The sequence below is a fragment of the Heptranchias perlo genome, chromosome 4 (assembly GCF_035084215.1).
Source record: "Heptranchias perlo isolate sHepPer1 chromosome 4, sHepPer1.hap1, whole genome shotgun sequence".
Classification (NCBI taxonomy): Eukaryota; Metazoa; Chordata; class Chondrichthyes; order Hexanchiformes; family Hexanchidae; genus Heptranchias; species Heptranchias perlo.
In genome coordinates this window covers 33136653-33153835 of record NC_090328.1, presented here as the reverse complement: position 1 = coordinate 33153835, position 17183 = coordinate 33136653, and the positions used below count along the sequence as shown (strand labels likewise).

General features: G+C 42.2%; 1 protein-coding gene across 6 annotated transcripts in view; it reads left to right on the top strand.

Annotated features, from left to right (window-relative positions):
* Positions 1-17183, top strand: part of tnpo1 (transportin 1) — a 156133-nt gene that overhangs the window by 71163 nt on the left and 67787 nt on the right. For all 6 annotated transcript variants that reach the window (XR_010962655.1, XM_067982738.1, XM_067982735.1 and 3 more), the window contains exons 4-5: positions 4094-4243; positions 10643-10749. Coding sequence is in view for 5 of the 6 variants with exons in the window: in XM_067982738.1 (XP_067838839.1) it covers positions 4094-4243; positions 10643-10749 (257 nt within the window). In the remaining variant the exon portion in view is untranslated. The remainder of the gene's footprint in view (positions 1-4093; positions 4244-10642; positions 10750-17183) is intronic.

The window sequence follows — 17183 nt, the reverse complement described above, 5'->3', positions numbered from 1 at the left end:
AAGCCCGTCTTAGACTTTCTTGTACTCTCTCTTGGCCTGACCCCACCTAATACCTTACTATTTCTTACTCTAGGGCTATCCTTTTCTCCTGATCCTTTTTGCCCCTTGTTTCCGCTTTCCATTGCTACATCCTGATGCCCACCCCCCTGACAAATTAGTTTAAACTCCCCACCCCAGTACTAGCGAATCTCCCCACGAGGACATTGGTCCCAGCTCCGTTGAGGTGCAGCCTGTACAGGCCCCACCTCCCCCAGAACTGGTCCCAATGCCCCAGGAATCTAAAGCCCTCCCCCTACACCATTTGCTCTATCCTATTTCTATACTCACTAGCCCGTGGCACTGGGAGTAATATGGAGATTATTACCTTTTGAGGTCCTGCATGTTAATCTCTTTCCTAACTCCTTAAACTCTGCCTGCAGGACCTCATCCCTCTTTCTACCTATGTCGTTGGTACCGATATGGACCACGACCTCTGGTTGTTCACCCTCCCCCTCCAGAATGTTCTGTAGCCGCTCAGTGACATCCTTGACCCTGGCCTTGGGGATACTCTCATGGCTTCTGGTAGATGATTGGTCTCTCCTTGCTCTCACTTCCTCCAGCAAGGCATCTGAAAAGCAGGGGTGTGGGGGAGACCAAAAGATTTTCCAGAGTTGTAAAAGCAAAAATGCAGAAGGGGATCAAACCTCATTTTTAAGAGGTGTACCCTGATTTAAGTAGATCTTGGGAGTTGTGCTGGAAATTGTGCTTGTCGTGTAGGTGGGCTGCTCGATTCACCTCACAATTGAGTGGGCAGCCTGTCAATCATATTAAATGGCCTAGGCCCCTCTGAAAATATAGGGGGGCTTGCCAGCCCCTTGCACATCCGATTCGTGCCCAGAGTTAAAATTGGCACTATAATCTAGTCAAAATAACTTGCGCATACCTGTTTTACAAGTATAAAATTGTTTGGGAGCAAATGTCCATCAGATCACTGGTGATTTTAATTAGGACCACATACTCGTTTTAAAGAAGCTACCTGGCGCTCTTGCTATCTCCTTCACGTCTTCACTTTGGTTAAATATAAATCTAATGCAATCACAAGCCAGTGTTTCCATTCCAAGAGTCATTTCCATTTTCCTCCTTGATCTCTGGGCCAATCACCAGTTGTGACGGAGATGTTGGGTACCCACAGTTCCATCACTGCTGCTGATGGAATGGTCACTGGAGTTATATGAAAGCAATGGATGATTTGAGTCACTCTAATTTTATTTGGGGCTTTCCAACATGCATTTGAAATTAAGGACTTTGTGTGACTAGATGTCTCCTGCATTGTGCTGCCTAAGGAATACTTTCATTTAAATAACTTGATACCCAACAAGGACCAGAGTGTATATGGGAGGGGGAAACTAAACATTGTCAATTTAAAATTCTTAAATCTCCCCCTGGCTACCAATCATCTGGATACTTAAACCAAATAAAGCAATTTAGCTGACATAAGTAGCAGGTCATTCTGCAATTGACAGAGCTGAGGCAACACTGATCCTGGATGCCAATCCTAGATTGCTCAGTATTGTAATAATTCAGTGCTGATTATGTGTTGTACTTGACTTGTACTAAATTATTGCATGACTTCCTAGGGAACTACATCCAGGGAAATAAGGTTAGAGATGCTCGTTGATGGATGGTTGCTGATGTCATCTGAGCGGGTATTTGGATTTTGGAACTGACCTAGTGGATCCCCAGCAGAATACTAGCAAGGGGTAAAAAAATTAATTTGATGGACCGGTTTTCTATTTTGCTCCTCATAACAGCTTTATGTTTGAGTGGAGGATCAGAGAGAAAGGGGTACAGAGTACTTGGAATGAAAGTGCTCTTTGTTACATTAATGCTTCTCTTCAATGAGGCAGTCTATCTTCTAAGGTAACTGATCCTGGTTCTGTTGGAGTGACTGATGCAACAGCTTGTCATTGTGTGACCTAATGGGAAGTAGGGCAAGTTTTGAGATGAGCTGGGAATAGCCACTGGGCCCATGTCAAAATGGTGACCGTGGCAGAGTAGCAGAATTGCTATACTTTTTAATAAAAAGCCTTGTTCTGGACTTGAACCTTTTTTTTCTTTTGTAACAATTTTTGTTCCACACAAGGAAAAATTTCTTCAACTTCCCATTCATTGCTGTTAATCCTCAGTTTTCACAATGGGATTTAGCTTTTGCATTCAGTTGTCTGATCCAAATGTGTGTCGTGCTGTTCCGTCTACTTCACGTTTGCATCGATTGCAGTGACTAGATATTTATATACTGAGGCCTCAATGTGTAGTTTGTATTCAAACTTGGAAAATGGAATGTAAGGCATGTAGTTGATCCTTGGAGGATTAAAGTTTCCAATCAAGGCAAGACTTGAGTTCCCCTTTTTCTTTTTTTACCCATGTTGAGAAGGTGTTGGGCCTTTTTGAACTGCTGCATTCCTTGTGCTGATGGTGATCCTACAGTGGTGTTCGGGAGGGAATTCCAGGATTTTGACTTGCTGATTATTATGGAATGACATAATATGTCCAACAAGATGGTTTGCAAAGTGGAGGTGACGGTGTTCCCATAATCTTGCTACTCTCGCCTTCTTGATCGTAGAGATAATAGGGATGGAAAGTTCTTGGTGCTTAAGTAAGCTTGATGAGTTGCTGCAGTGCATCCACTAGTTCATACGTGCTGCAGCTGCAGTCCACTCGCAGTGGAGGGTTTTGATATTGAGCCCATTGATAGGGATGCTGATCAAGTGGACCGCTCTGTCCTGGATATTGTGGAGCTTCTCATGTTGCAGCTGCATCATTACAGTCGAGTATTCAATCACATTTCTAATTTGAGCCTTGTAGATGGTGAAGAGGATTTGAAGGATCACAGGACGATTTGCATCATTACAGTGTCCGATCTTGCAGCCATATTGTTATGATTGGTCCAGTTATGTTTCTGGTCATTGGTGACCCCTAAGATGTTGATGGTAGGCGCTGGGCTTTGTCTTGTTTGAGATGGTCATTACCTGGTATTTATGTGGCACAAATGTTACCTGGCATGGGCTGCTTAATTATTGGAGGTGTTGAGATTGATGATTCCATAGTATTTAGCATCAGTGAATCGCCCGACTACAGACCTTTATGGAGGGAAGGTCCTCGATGAAGCATGGCAAGATGGTTGGACCAAAGACACTTCCATGAGGAACTTGTGTGGCAGTGTTCTGGGACTGCGGTGATTGACCTTCAACAACCGGGTCCATCTTCCTTTTTGTCAGATGTGACTCCAGCCATTGGAGGTTGCCTCCTTGATCCCATTGACCTCAGTTTTAGTAAGGTTCCTTGGTGTCATACTTGATCGAATATTGCCTTGATGTCAAGGGCAGCTACTCTTACTCTTCCTCTGGCATACATCTCATGTGTCTGTCTGGAGCAAGACTGTGATGAGGTTTGGAGCCATGTGGTTTTGGTGGAACCCAAACCGAGTGATAGCAAGCAGGTTATTAGTGTGTATGTGTTGCATGATGGCACTGTTAATGACTCCATCCATCACTGATTCCATGTGAAGGATAAACTGCATTCAAAAGTTGAAGATTGTACTTTAAATAAGAAATATAATGTACTTGTCAGCTTTGGCTCAGTGGTGACTCACTTACTTCTGCGTTAGGTCGTGGGATCAAGCTTTACTGCAGGCACTTGAACATGTAATCAAGGCTGCCACTTCAGTGCAATACTGAGGGGGTGCTGCAATGTCAGTGATCCCATCTTTCAGATGAGATGTTAAACTGTGGATGTAAAAGATCGCATGGCACTATTCGAAGATCAGCAAAGTTCTCCCACTGCCCTAGCCAACATTTATCCCTCAACCAACAAAACTAGAAGAAATTATTGGTGCCTTGCTGTGCACAAATTAACCTGCAACACAATAGTGACTACACTTTAAAAGTACTTCATTGGGAGTGAAGTGCTTTGAGATATCAAGATGTGAAAGGCACCGTATAAATGCAGTTCCTTTCTTTAATGAGTCTTGTTTCTATCACTAGTATGGTGGCTTTTTAAAAACACTAATGTGCTGGGTAAATGCACTAATCCTGATTTTTTTTTTCCATTACAGATGAGCCCACACGATCCTTGAGTGGTCTGATTTTGAAGAACAATGTGAAAGCACATTTACACAACTTTCCAAATGGGGTAACAGACTTCATTAAAAATGAGTGCCTGAAAAACATTGGCGATTCCTCACCCTTAATAAGAGCTACTGTTGGTAAGTTTGTTAAATAATGTTTTGGTCTATTGACTCTCTTGATACTTACTTACCCTTTATCTGTTTTTCTAAAAAAAAGGATTGCTGACAATACCTTTTTCTTCAGGAAAACCACCCAACCTGAACCTAGTGCATTAGATTAAATAGCACTTTCCTTTACTTAGTGCAGTGAGGATATTTATATGGTTTTGTAGGTCCTGTGCAATTGTGTTGACCTTTGTTATTACATTTGAGTCTTTTAGCTTTTATATTTCAGAGTACCATAAAAGCTTTCTCAAGTCCTTGAGAGTATTTACACTTGCCCTGATATCTAGATAAGTTTGATAGCTTGCGCAAGGTAATAAACAGAAGACCTTTTTTAGATTGCTTTAGCTACTTGTTCTATCCTGTGCCTACACAGAATCCCCCTCCTCCTCTACAAGAGGCTGAATTATTATACTAGACCTTGTTTTAGGCTTTAATCTGCCAAATGATTTATTAACCAGTAAATGAACAAGCCATTAAATAGCAATAGCCTGATTTTCAGAGTTGAATTTTCCTAACTCATAGTTGAAAATAATAAACAAATTATAACTCTGTGCTAAATTAATTGTAATTATTATTCTTGCATAGTGAATTGTTTCCCCCTTCACATCAACCACAGGAATCATCTACATTAATTAATACACTTCAGAAATCCCAATTAGACTGATGCTGAAGGCTCTAGATAAAACTCTTAGAACCATAGAGGTTCTAGCACAGAAGGAGGCTATTTTGCCCAAGATGTCTGTGCCAGCTCTTTGATAGAGCAACCTGGAATTGATCCCACTGCTTTGCTGTCTCCGTAGCGCTGTATCTTCCCCTACTTCAAATATTTATCCAATTGTCCCTTAAAAGATGCAGTAGTCCCTGGTTCAACGACTCCCTTTGGCAAAGCATTCCATACTCCCAATGCCTTTCACCTTAAGAAATTTCTTCGTGACAATTTTAATTTCATGACCCCTTGTCACTGGCACTCCAACAAGAGTAAATAGTCCTTCCCTATTCACTCTATTAGAACCCTTAATATTAAATCTTATCTTAGCCTTTTTGCTCCAGAGGAAATAGTCCCAGTATTTCAAATCTCTTCATAATTATAGTGTTCCATTCTTGGCATCGTCCTGTTGAATCTACACCAAATGCTGTTGGACTTTACTTATGTCTTTGCGGAATTACATATTTCAGCTCTTAGATCTGTTCACCCACACCCATCAGCATCTTTCTATTGAGTGTAAATGCCCATTCCTTGTTGCTTCCTCCCAACCTGCATTACCTCAGATGCCCACATTAAATTGCATCAGTTCTGTTGCTCAATCTAGCAAGAGGGAACTAGGCATCAGAAACTAAGGCAACATCATTAGCTTGCAGGCGCATCCTAGCCTCCATTCTGCAAATCGCATGCTCCATTCATGCTATGGGGCAAAGTCAGTAGGTCATTCATAAGCAAGCTTGTCCTAGACACCAGTAGGAAGTTGCCATCATGGTCAAGCTATCCTTCTGTCTATGTAGCTACATTCCCTTGAATACCATGTGTTTTTAGCTTTTATGGAAACTCTTATGTCATGCCTTATATGCATTCTCAAAATCCATTCATATAACATTCATTGCATTTCATATGTACACTCTTGAGTTCCTCAAAAAATTGAACTAAATTTGTCAAACCAACCTACCTTTTACAAATCCACAGTCTGTTCCTGATTAGCCCATGCTTGTTTAAGTGTTCACTAATTTCATCCTGCATTATTGATTACAGAAGTTTACCCACACCTGAATTAAGACTATAAATCCAAGTTGTTCTTAAAATTCCTATTTCCAAATCTCTTCCACAGCCTCCTTAGGATGTTTGTCATCTGGGCCTGGTGACCTGATTTTTAGTCCCATTAACCTTTTTATTATGTCCTTTTGAATACTTATCTACAGTAGAAATATGGAAAATAGGAGTAAGCCTGCTCCACCATTCAATATGATCAGAGCTGATCCTCTATCTCAATACCATATTCCCGCTCTCTCCCCATACCCCTTGATGCCTTTTGTGTCTAGAAATCTATCTAGCTCCTTCTTAAATATATTCAGTGACTTGGCCGCCATGGCCTTCTGTGGTAGAGAATTCCACAGGTTCACCACCCTCTGAGTGAAGAAATTTCTCCTCATCTCAGTCCTAAACATCCTACCCCGTATCCTGAGACTGTGACGCCTCGTTCTGGACCCCCCAGCCAGGGGAAACATCCAGTCTGTCTAGCCCTGTCAGAATTTTATATGTTTCAATGAGATCCCCTCTCATTCTTCTAAACTCCAGTGAATACAGGCCGAGTTGACCCAATCTCTCCTAATACGACAACCCTGCCATCCAAAGTCTGGTGAACCTTCGCTGCACTCCCTCTATGGCAAGGATATCCTTTCTAGGGTAAGGAGACCAAAACTGCACACAATATTCCAGGTGTGGTCTCACCAAGGCCCTGTATAACTGCAGTAAGACATCCTTACTCCTGTACTCAAACCTGTACCCTGGTTAGACCGCACCTGGAGTACTGTGAGCCGTTCTGGGCACCGCACCTTCGGAAGGACATATTGGCCTTTGAGGGAGTGCAGCGTAGGTTTACTTGAATGATACCCGGACTTCAAGGGTTAAGTTACGAGGAGAGATTACACAAATTGGGGTTGTATTCTCTAGAGTTTCGAAGGTTAAGGGGTGATCTGATCGAAGTTTATGATATTAAGGGGAACAGATAGGGTGGATAGAGAGAAACTATTTCTGCTGGTTGGGGATTTTAGGAGTAGGGGGCACAGTCTAAAAATTAGAGCCAGACCTTTCAGGAGCGAGATTAGAAAACATTTCTACACACAAAGGGTGGTAGAAGTTTGGAACTCTCTTCCGCAAACGGCAATTGATACTAGCTCAATTGCTAAATTTAAATCTGAGATAGCTAGCTTTTTGGCAACCAAAGGTATTAAGGGATATGGGCCAAAGGCAGGTATATGGAGTTAGATCACAGATCAGCCATGATCTTATCAAATGGCGGAGCAGGCAGGAGGGGCTGAATGGCCTACTCCTGTTCCTATGTTCCAAATCGTCTTGCAATGAAGGTCAACATACCATTTGCCTTCCTAACTGCTTACAGCACCTGCATGTTTGCTTTCAGTGACTGGTGTACAAGGACACCCAGGTCCCTTTGTACATCAACATTCCCCAATCTATGACCATTTAAATAATACTCTGCCTTTCTGTTTTTCCTTCCGAAGTGGATAACTTCACATTTATCCACACCATACTGCATCTGCCATGTATTTGCCCACTCACTCAACTTGTCTAAATCGCCTTGAAGCCTCTTTGCATCCTCCTCACAACTCACGATCCCACCTAGTTTTGTGTTGTCAGCAAATTTGGAAATATTACATTTGGTTCCCTCATCCAAATCATTGATATATATTGTGAATAGCTGGGGCCCAAGCACTGATCCCTGCGGTACCCCACTGTTCACTGCCTGCCACCCCGAAAAAGACCCATTTATTTCTACACTCTGTTTTCTGTCTGTTAACCAATTTTCAATCCATGCCAGTATATTACCCATGTGCTTTAATTTTGCACACTAACCTCTTATGTGGGACTTTATCAAAGGCCTTCTGGAAATCCAAATATACCACATTCACTGGTTCTCCCTTATCTATTCTACCAGTTACATCCTCAAGAGACTCAGTAGGTTTGTCAAACATGATTTCCCTTTCATAAACCCATGTTGACTTTGTCTAATCCCATTAATATTTTCTTAGTGTCCTGTTATCACATCCTTTTATAATAGACTCTAGCATTTTCCCTACTACTGATGTTAGGCTAACCAGCCTGTAGTTCCCTGTTTTCTCTGTAGTGGCTTTTTCACATCCTTTTGGGTATCCTTACAGTCCTACTTTTTCCTTCCTGGGACTTCTGGACTGGCTGAGTTCTACATTGTACATAACATTCACTAACTGAATCATTGCATGCTGATGGCTGGTGTTCTTGTATTTGATCAGATTTCTCACGCCACTTGTTTTTGTGGCTATTTGTTAGTTGGGATGCAGAATTGTTCAATTCTTAATAGTATGGTAACCTAGTAGCTCTGATATTTGACTAGCACCCCAGTGGTTGAGTACAAATCTCACCATGGCATGTTGTGAAATAGAATTCAATAAATTTGGTCATTTGTGGGATAGCAACCAAATGGTTCACTAATGCCCTTCAAGGTAGGGAGCTTGCAAATGGTATGGCCTACATGATTCCACACACTACATGATTGACTTTTAATGCCCTCTGCAATCACTACTAAGATCAAAAATAAGGAAATAAATCGGACAGACCTATTGGCAAAGACCCAAGCATCATATCGGAGCAAGATTTGAGCAATTTCAGGCCTGTCCTCTGGTAGCTCAAGTTGTTTTTAATTCATTCATGTAATATGGGCGTTGCTAGCAAGGCAAGCATTTAGTGCCCATCCCTAGTTGCCCTTGAGAAGGTGGTGGTGAACCTCATGGTGAAGGCATTCCCACGGTGCTGCTGTTAAGTAGTGAATTCCAGGATTTTGATCCAGCGACGATGAAGGAACGGCGGTGTATTTCCAAGTCAAATGGTGTGTGACTTGGAGGGGAACTTGGAGGTGATGGTGTTCTCATGCACCTACTGCCCTTGTCCTTCTAGTTGGTAGAGGTCGCTGGTTTGGGAGATGCTATTGAAGCTTTGACGAGTTGCTGCAATGCATCCTGTAGATAGTACACAGTCTAGCCACGGTACACCCGTGGTAGAGGGAGTGGATGTTTAAGGTGGTGGATGGGCTGATGATCAAGCAGACTGCTTTGTCCTGCATGGTGTTGAGCTCCTTGTGCTGTTGCAGCTGCACCCATCCAGGTGAGTAGAGAGTATTCCATCACACTCCTGACTTGTGCCTTGTACGTGGTGGAGAGGATTACACCGAATATCCAGCCTCCGACCTGTTCTAGTAGCGGTATTTAAGTGGTTGGTCCAGTTGAGTTTCTGGTCAATGGTGACTCCCAGGATATTGATGATGGGGGATTCAGTGATGGTAATGCCATTGAATATCAAGGGGAGGTGGTTAGACTCTCGTTGGAGACGGTCATTGCCTGGCACTTGTGTGGCGTGAGCATTAGAACATAAGAACATAAGATAAGAACATAAGAAATTGGAGCAGGAGTAGGCCAATCGGCCCCTCGAGCCTGCTCCGCCATTCAATAAGATCATGGCTGATCTGATCCCAACCACAAATCTAAAGAACACAAGAAGTCGGAGCAGGACCCGGCCACATAGCCCCTGGGCCCTCTCCGCCACCCACAGGGCATTGACCGATCCGAACTCAGCTTCATGTCCAATTTCCTGCCCGCTCCCCACTTGCCACGTATCAGCCCAAGTCTGGATGTTGTCCAGGTTTTGCTGCACGCGGGCACGGACTGCTTCATTATCTGAGGAGTTGCGAATGGAACTGAACACTATGCAATCATCAGCAAACAGCCCCCCACTCTGAACTTTATGATGGAGAGAAAGTCATTAATGAAACAGCTGAAAATAGTTAGGCCTAGGACACTGCCCTGAGGAATTTCTGCAGCTGTCCTAGGGTATTGAGAGAACATAGTCACACAATCGTATCCATCGGCCAAAATCCCAGACTCCTCCATCACCATTATGGATGGAAGTGGCATTAAGAGTCCTCAAAGTAGACTCTGGATATCAGGTCAAACAAGGCCAAGAAACCTGCTGATCACACTGTTCACAATAGCATTGGTACGAGTTAAGACAATGTCTTGTCTCCACAGCAAGGACATTCTCCATTGTAAACAATTTTACAACACCAAGTTATAGTCCAATTTTATTTTAAATTCACAAGCTTTCGGAGGCTACCTCCTTCCTCAGGTGACATCGTTCACCTGAGGAAGGAGGTAGTCTCCGAAAGCTTGTGAATTTAAAATAAAATTGCTGGACTATAACTTGGTGTTGTAAAATTGTTTACAATTGTCAACCCCAGTCCATCACCGGCATCTCCACATCATTCTCCATTGTGTGCATATTATGGCTGTGCTAAGTGTTAATTTAGCAGTTGAAGGAGAAGGCTCATCATGGGGCAACTGGGGAGGTGCAGTAAATGCGATCTTGGCAGCATCACTGACATCCTGAGAACAAATATATTTTAAATCATGCAAGTACATGACTTTTTTATAAATAAAAAGTTGACTTCATGGTAAATCCAAACAATTTTAAGGAAGCATGTATCCCAGATTTAATTAATCTTATCCTATGTTTTGTGTAAAACTTGAATATAATTGAGATCATTTTTCTAGCCGTTTACTTTTCAGATGGTGGAACTTGATGATAAGTGTTGGTAATCTTATGTTTTGTTGCAGGAATCCTAATTACAACTATAGCTTCAAAGGGTGAGCTGCAAAACTGGCCAGATCTCTTACCTAAATTGTGTGGACTTTTGGATTCAGAAGATTACAATACGTGTGAAGTAAGTTTGTACCGCAGATTTTAGTAATTTCAGAACTTTAATTTGATCAAGCGCCAAGCTAATTATTGACTGTCTAGCCTGATGGGTCCTACTTTGGGGACAGTATGTCTTGGATAACCTAATTAGAATATGATTCGCATCACCTGAAGACCAGCCAAAACAATAATGGCTTGGATTTTCCTATGTTTTGTCGCTATATTTTGGGCAGTTCCTGAGTGGCCAGAAGTGGAAATGGGATATTGACATGCAGCGCTGTGTCCCCATCTTTAATAATGCCATAAAGATTTTCCATTAGAAGCGAGGACAACAGCTGTAAGTGCCCACCCACGTTCTGGTGGCTGTATATACATTACATTTAAATAATACCTTGATAAAAACTGTTGGATTTCCCAATGTCTCCATCTGTGGCCGATGCATTGCTGAGAATACCAGTGTTTGAGTTGTGCAGCACCGCTACTCAGTTTCTGACAGCTGGGAGTGCATTTAGAGGGGCACTTCACAGGATCTTTAAGTTGCTAAATTTGACTCTTAATCAATTGAATATTTTTTGGTTCTTTTCATCAAAACCTTGCTGTGTAGTTCAGTATTCAGTTTTGTGTTTTGAGGCTTTCACTTTTTTTTACTTGATCAAGACATTCAACAGAAGAGGCGATGGTGTATCCATTAGGGTTTCCCCTCTATTTGTGTTTTTTAGAGGAAGATGAGGAACAGAGGCAAGGTTAATCAGTTACCATAAGGAATGCTTCTTTCTCCACCTAAGTAATGTTTACAAAGGCTGTGCTTCACTAGTGAAGTTGTACCAAAGTTATGCCATGTGCTCACCCTGTACCTGGACCCCACCTCTATCAGAAACACCATATTGCTGCTGTCACCATAGGATAATTTCAGGCTGAATCTGGGGACATTTGTAACATGAGCTGTTTACCTGTACACAGATGTGCAAAACAATTCACTTATGCATTGGTTGCTACAGCTGGCTAGTATATTACATTCCCTATGGACATTGCTTATCAGTGTGACAGGGCCATGCACTTTGTGTGGCAAGATTCCCCAAGCTGTAAGTTGTCATCGATTGCACCCATGTCACCATATGTACCCCTTTCCACAATGCAGTCAACTTTCGTAACAGGAAAGGATTTCACTCGATGACTGTCCAACTGGATGTAAAGAGTAGTTATTCAAAAAGCTACCACAGTTCTTTGAGGCAGATGAGCACCAATGTAATGAGGTTCATGGTTTCGCCAGAATCATTACAGAGCAGACAACAGGCATTCTGAAGACATGCATCGGGTACCTTAATGGCTCTTCAGTACAGTCCAGCCAAGGTGTCAGGAACATAGTGGCACAACTACTTTTCAAAGAGGATTCCTGATGCATGCCCCAGAGGCATAAGGAGGAGCGCTCGGCCGGAAGTTTGAGCAGGCAGCCAAGGAACCACTGCAGGAAGAGGTTGCATCGGAGAACCTTTCGCTGGCTGTATGATAGCTATGGGGAAAGTAATATGGGACACATTTTCCTAACTCTATTACCTGTGGTCATTGCTGCAGTAGTCATGTCTCCATTTTTCCTCCTTTCTAGAAACACTAAACCATTCATATACAGTGATTTGGTGCTTGTGCAAATTCTGTGTCTACGATTTCTTAAACATTCTCCAATATATTCTCCCACTCAACCAAAAAAAATAGCATCTATGCAAACAATTTGTTGATTAATACACATTCTTGTCTTCCTACTCTCCATTTGTCCCACAGTGCCTCCCCTTGCCCTTTCAGTCCTAACATTTTACTCCTCTGTCCTTCCTCAGTGGCAGGAAGGTCTGTAAGTGTTTGGCTGGTGCTTTGCCACAGGACTGTTTGGCTTCTGAGGTGGTCCTTATCTCAGGGTAGTTAAGGACACATTGGGAGCTGCTGCAAGCTGTTTTGTCTGCTGCTGCAAGGCAGCCTCCCCTGGCTGGTTTCTGTCAAATGTTCAGGCATTTGAGGGAGCGGGTGGGAGGACACCCCAGAGTATTGAACTGAGACAGCATTATCATGGGAGCAGCAGGAAAACTGGCAGATTGGTACCTATCAGATTTGTCTGTATTCTAGCCCCAACCATTTTAAGGCTGGAAGAGAACCTGCTCTCCACTCTTGGTGTCTGTGGCAGCATTGACTGTCGTTCGATCTTCTATTGGGTGAGGAGGAGGGAGCTATGCTGCAGATTGTTCTGGATTTGTCGCATGCTCCTTTTTTAAGAGTTTACTTCAGTGCTGAACTTGCATCATCCATCATGTTTCTGCAAATACAGTTAGTGGACTCCTTCAGCTGAGGCATCGTCCCCAGTAGCTGTACCTATGTTTATTTTGCAAGCATCTTTTCTTTAAATGTAGGATCACTGAGATCTGTGTCCTGAGGCTCCTCAGCAAAGGGCAAAAGTTTGCCTGCCCTCTTTTCAACAATGACTGCCTCTTCTCCCTCTTTCCGGCCACTCATGCTGTATAAGTCACCATGTGTACTCCCTTCTGCTCGCTGACTACTGCTAGCCACCCCCCACCCCTCCCCTGGGGATGTGTATCTCTGAGCTGGTGCTCTGGAGGGAGAGTGTGAATGGCAGTGTGTGAAGAGGGACTGCTTGGCCCTGAAACAGAAGGGCAAATTCCTCTTGCTGTTCTTCCCCTCCTGTATCTACGTGGGCACAAAAAGAGAGGTAAGCATTGGCTCGTGTAGTACAGTGGCCGTAGCACTTTCAGGGCAAGACGTGACCGTAACTATTTACAATGTGTTGTGATAGACTATGTATGCACTGCAGGTGCTGAAGAGGCATGAGCTAATGAATTTCAGGGCTAACCTAAAGCTGGGACCTCCCTTCTTGCTTCTGTCTCCAGTACTTCTCCTGTATATCTTCCCAAGAGTTCCTCCTCATATGGGGTGACAGTCCAAAGGCTGCGAATTCCACCACTTGTGTTTGCTGTCTCGCATTGGTTATAAGCTAGTTTCTCTTAAGAAGAAAATAAATAGTGTGAAGGTGCTCTATTTGCCATCATATGGCATCCAACCCTGGTGTTAGTAAATATTCATTAATGGGGGTAAAAGAAAATAACTGTGTAGGAGTATGTTCAGTCATTTTCTAACCGAGTACAGTTCCCACCACTTAAACTGTGTGTGCATATTGCGGTCAACCGGCTATATTGGGCAAATGGCACTAACCATTTGCACTGAAGTCAATTACAAAGGCACCAACTATGTTGGGCAGCGGAGGATCAGACATGTGTTACACACATACGTATCCCACATAACTCAGTCATTGTTACATTTAGAAATTCTACTACAATAAAATAATGTCATGAAAGTTATATCTAATTGTGAGCAGCAGAGATCCTGGGAGCATTGGCCGTAGCTGTGCAATTAGAATTACCACTATAAATCCATTGCTACTTTTGTGAGGCTAATTTTGCTTGGTGACGGCCATTTCCAAACCTAGATTAGTCTGAATTTGATGTTTTTCCCCCTTTTGGATTCAAGTCAGTATTGTTACTATACCATTAAGCGCATTGGAGACTTGAAACATTATAAATATTAAAAACTACCAGTTTCTTCAAAATTATGCTAACAAACAAAATTCCATTCAATTAACAAAAACAGTTTAATTGTTAAAGCAGTTTGTAACACTGAGGAAAACATTGCGATGGGCGTCAGATGCTAATGTGGCTAGGCAAGTGTCTTGAAAATTGAGCCAGTGGAATGATCAAAAAATACTAATTTTGTTATCAAAGCTTTGGCCTCTCACTCAAATATTCACGCACAAGAATTCTAGATGCAGTTTTACGGTCCACTTCTTATAGCGGGCAAATCATATTAACGCCAACGCGCCCACTAGAAGCGGCAGGGACAATACGAGCTGAGTCCACTGCAGCATTGTACCAGTACTAAATTGCAAAATAATTGACTGACTTGTGGATCTGTAACAGTAATGAAAGGGGTACTAAACTGTATTTGGTCAGTTCACTCACTTTAATAATTTAATCTGTTCAGTTATGGAGCTGTCTGGCTGCTTCCTATCCTGAAATATTCTGCATCCACGGGGTTGCAGAAAAGCAATCAAAATGATTATTTCTCCCATAAGATAGTTATATGGAATGTTTAAAAAGACTTTTTAATTTGAAAATGCATATATAGAGCCCCTTAGTGATGTTTCTCTTTAACCTTGTGCTACCACTTGTAAATGAATATGGTAGCAGTGAAGCTTCAAAACATAATTTTATACAATAGCAGGAGTGGAGAGTTGAGTTCACAACCATCTCTTTCCACCCCCCCCCCCCCCCCCCCCCCCACAAAAAAGTGTACAAATCTGCATAGTCATTTTTGTTTTGTTGCAGATGGCTTCTGTGTAGCATCGGGTTGCTTTTAGTATCCGTCTCAATAAAACCCGTTTATTGTTAATTCAAAGCTTCCGTGCTGACTAGGCCTCCTTTGCAATTGAGGTCTTTATTCTCAGTACAAGTTAAAGTAAATGAGTTTTGAATCAGCCTAATAAAGATTTCAAAGCTTTCAATCTCTAAGACTGCAAAAGCAGTTGAGTGCCAAAATAGCAGATAAATGATTTTGTTCCAAGAACTCTTCTGAATTAAGGTTCTATTGATTAATTCCATTTGATGATATCCTTTAGAAATTTGCAAGAAAAGAAAGTTTTGAATGCTGAAAAATCCCTTCAGCAGTCACTAACAGTCCAAACTAAAAATAAGTAACAAAATGGATCTGCTGTGTCTGGGTCTTAGGCTAGAGTTTTTTTTTTCTCAGCAGTTTGCAAAGAGTAATCTAATTTGTTAAGATAATATCCTCGACAATGTGAGCAAAAACTGAAGTAGTTATGCTAACAGAGTTTGTATATTACTGTACAAATTTTATTGGGTAATCATGTTCAATTTCTAGTTTATTTTTGTATGCATTGAATAATTGAGTGTAACATTGCTCATGGTGTTAATAATTTGCAGTTGATTATAAGAAAGGTTTGTTCGTAGTAGTGAAAATGAGATCAGTTAGAGATAAGCTGCCATGTATAGAACGTGGTATGTTGGGTGTTTCGTAAAGCAAATATTTGTCTGATGGAGACTTTGTCTTTAAATGAGAACATAAGAAATAGGAGCAGGAGTAGGCCATACAGCCCCTCGAGCCTGCTCAGCCATTCAATCCGATAATGGCTGATCTTCAACCTCAACTCTACTTTCCTGCTCAATCCCCACATCCCTTGATCCCCCTAGAGTCCAAAAATCTATCTATCTCAGCCTTGAATACATTCAGTGACTCAGCATCCACATCCCTCTGGGGTAGAGAATTCCAAAGATTCACAGCCCTCTGTGTGAAGAAATTCCTCCTCATCTCAGTCTTGAATGGCTGACCCCTTATCCTGCGACTATGCCCCCTAGTTCTAGGCTCTCTAGCCAGAGGAAACAATCTCTCAGCATCTACCCTGTCAAGCCCCCTAATATATGTTTTAATGAGATCACCCCTCATTCTTCTAAACACCAGAGAGTATAGGCTCAATCTCTCCTCGTAGGACATCCCAGGAATTAATCTGGTGAACCTTTGTTGCACTGCCTCCAAGGCAAGTGTATCGTTCTTTAAATAAGACGACCAAAACTGTACGCAGTACTCCAGGTGAGGTCTTGCTAAAGCCCTGTACAACTGTAGTAAGACTTCCTTACTCTTGTACTCCAACCCCTTTGCAATAAAGGCCATCATGCCATTTGCTTTTCTAATTGCCTGCTGTACCTGCATACTAACTTCTTGGGTTTCTTGTACGAGGACACCCAAGTCTCTGAACACCAACATTTAATGGTTTCTCACCATTTAAAATATATTCTGTTTTTCTATTCTTCCTACCAAAGTGAATAACCTCACATTTCCCCACATTATACTCCATCTGCCACCTTCTTAACCACTCACTTAACCTGTCTATAACCCTTTGCAGACTCTTTGTGTCCTCCTCACAGCTTACTTTCCCACCTAGCTTTGTATCATCAGCAAACTTGGATACGTTACCCTCGGTCCCTTCATCCAAGTCATTAATATAGATTGTAAATAGCTGAGGCCCAAACACCGATCCTTGCGGCACCCCACTAGTTACAGCCTGCCAAGCTGAGAATGACATGTTTATCCCTACTCTCTTCTGTCCTTTAAGCAATCCTGTATCCATGCTAATATATTACCACCAACCCCATGAGCCCTTACCTTGTGTAACAACCTTTTTACCATGTTTCTCTACTTATAGGGTGCTAATTTTTGTTTTAACACTAATATGATCAAATACAGGCATTTTACAGCTGTATTCCTTAAATTGGCATTGTTGTTGCAGGGCTGCTTTCTCCCCATATATGGGCATACCAGCATGTTTGTTCAGACTCGTAACAGCTGTATCCCCTTCAATCATGCACTATACAAGTGTCCCCTTAGCAACCA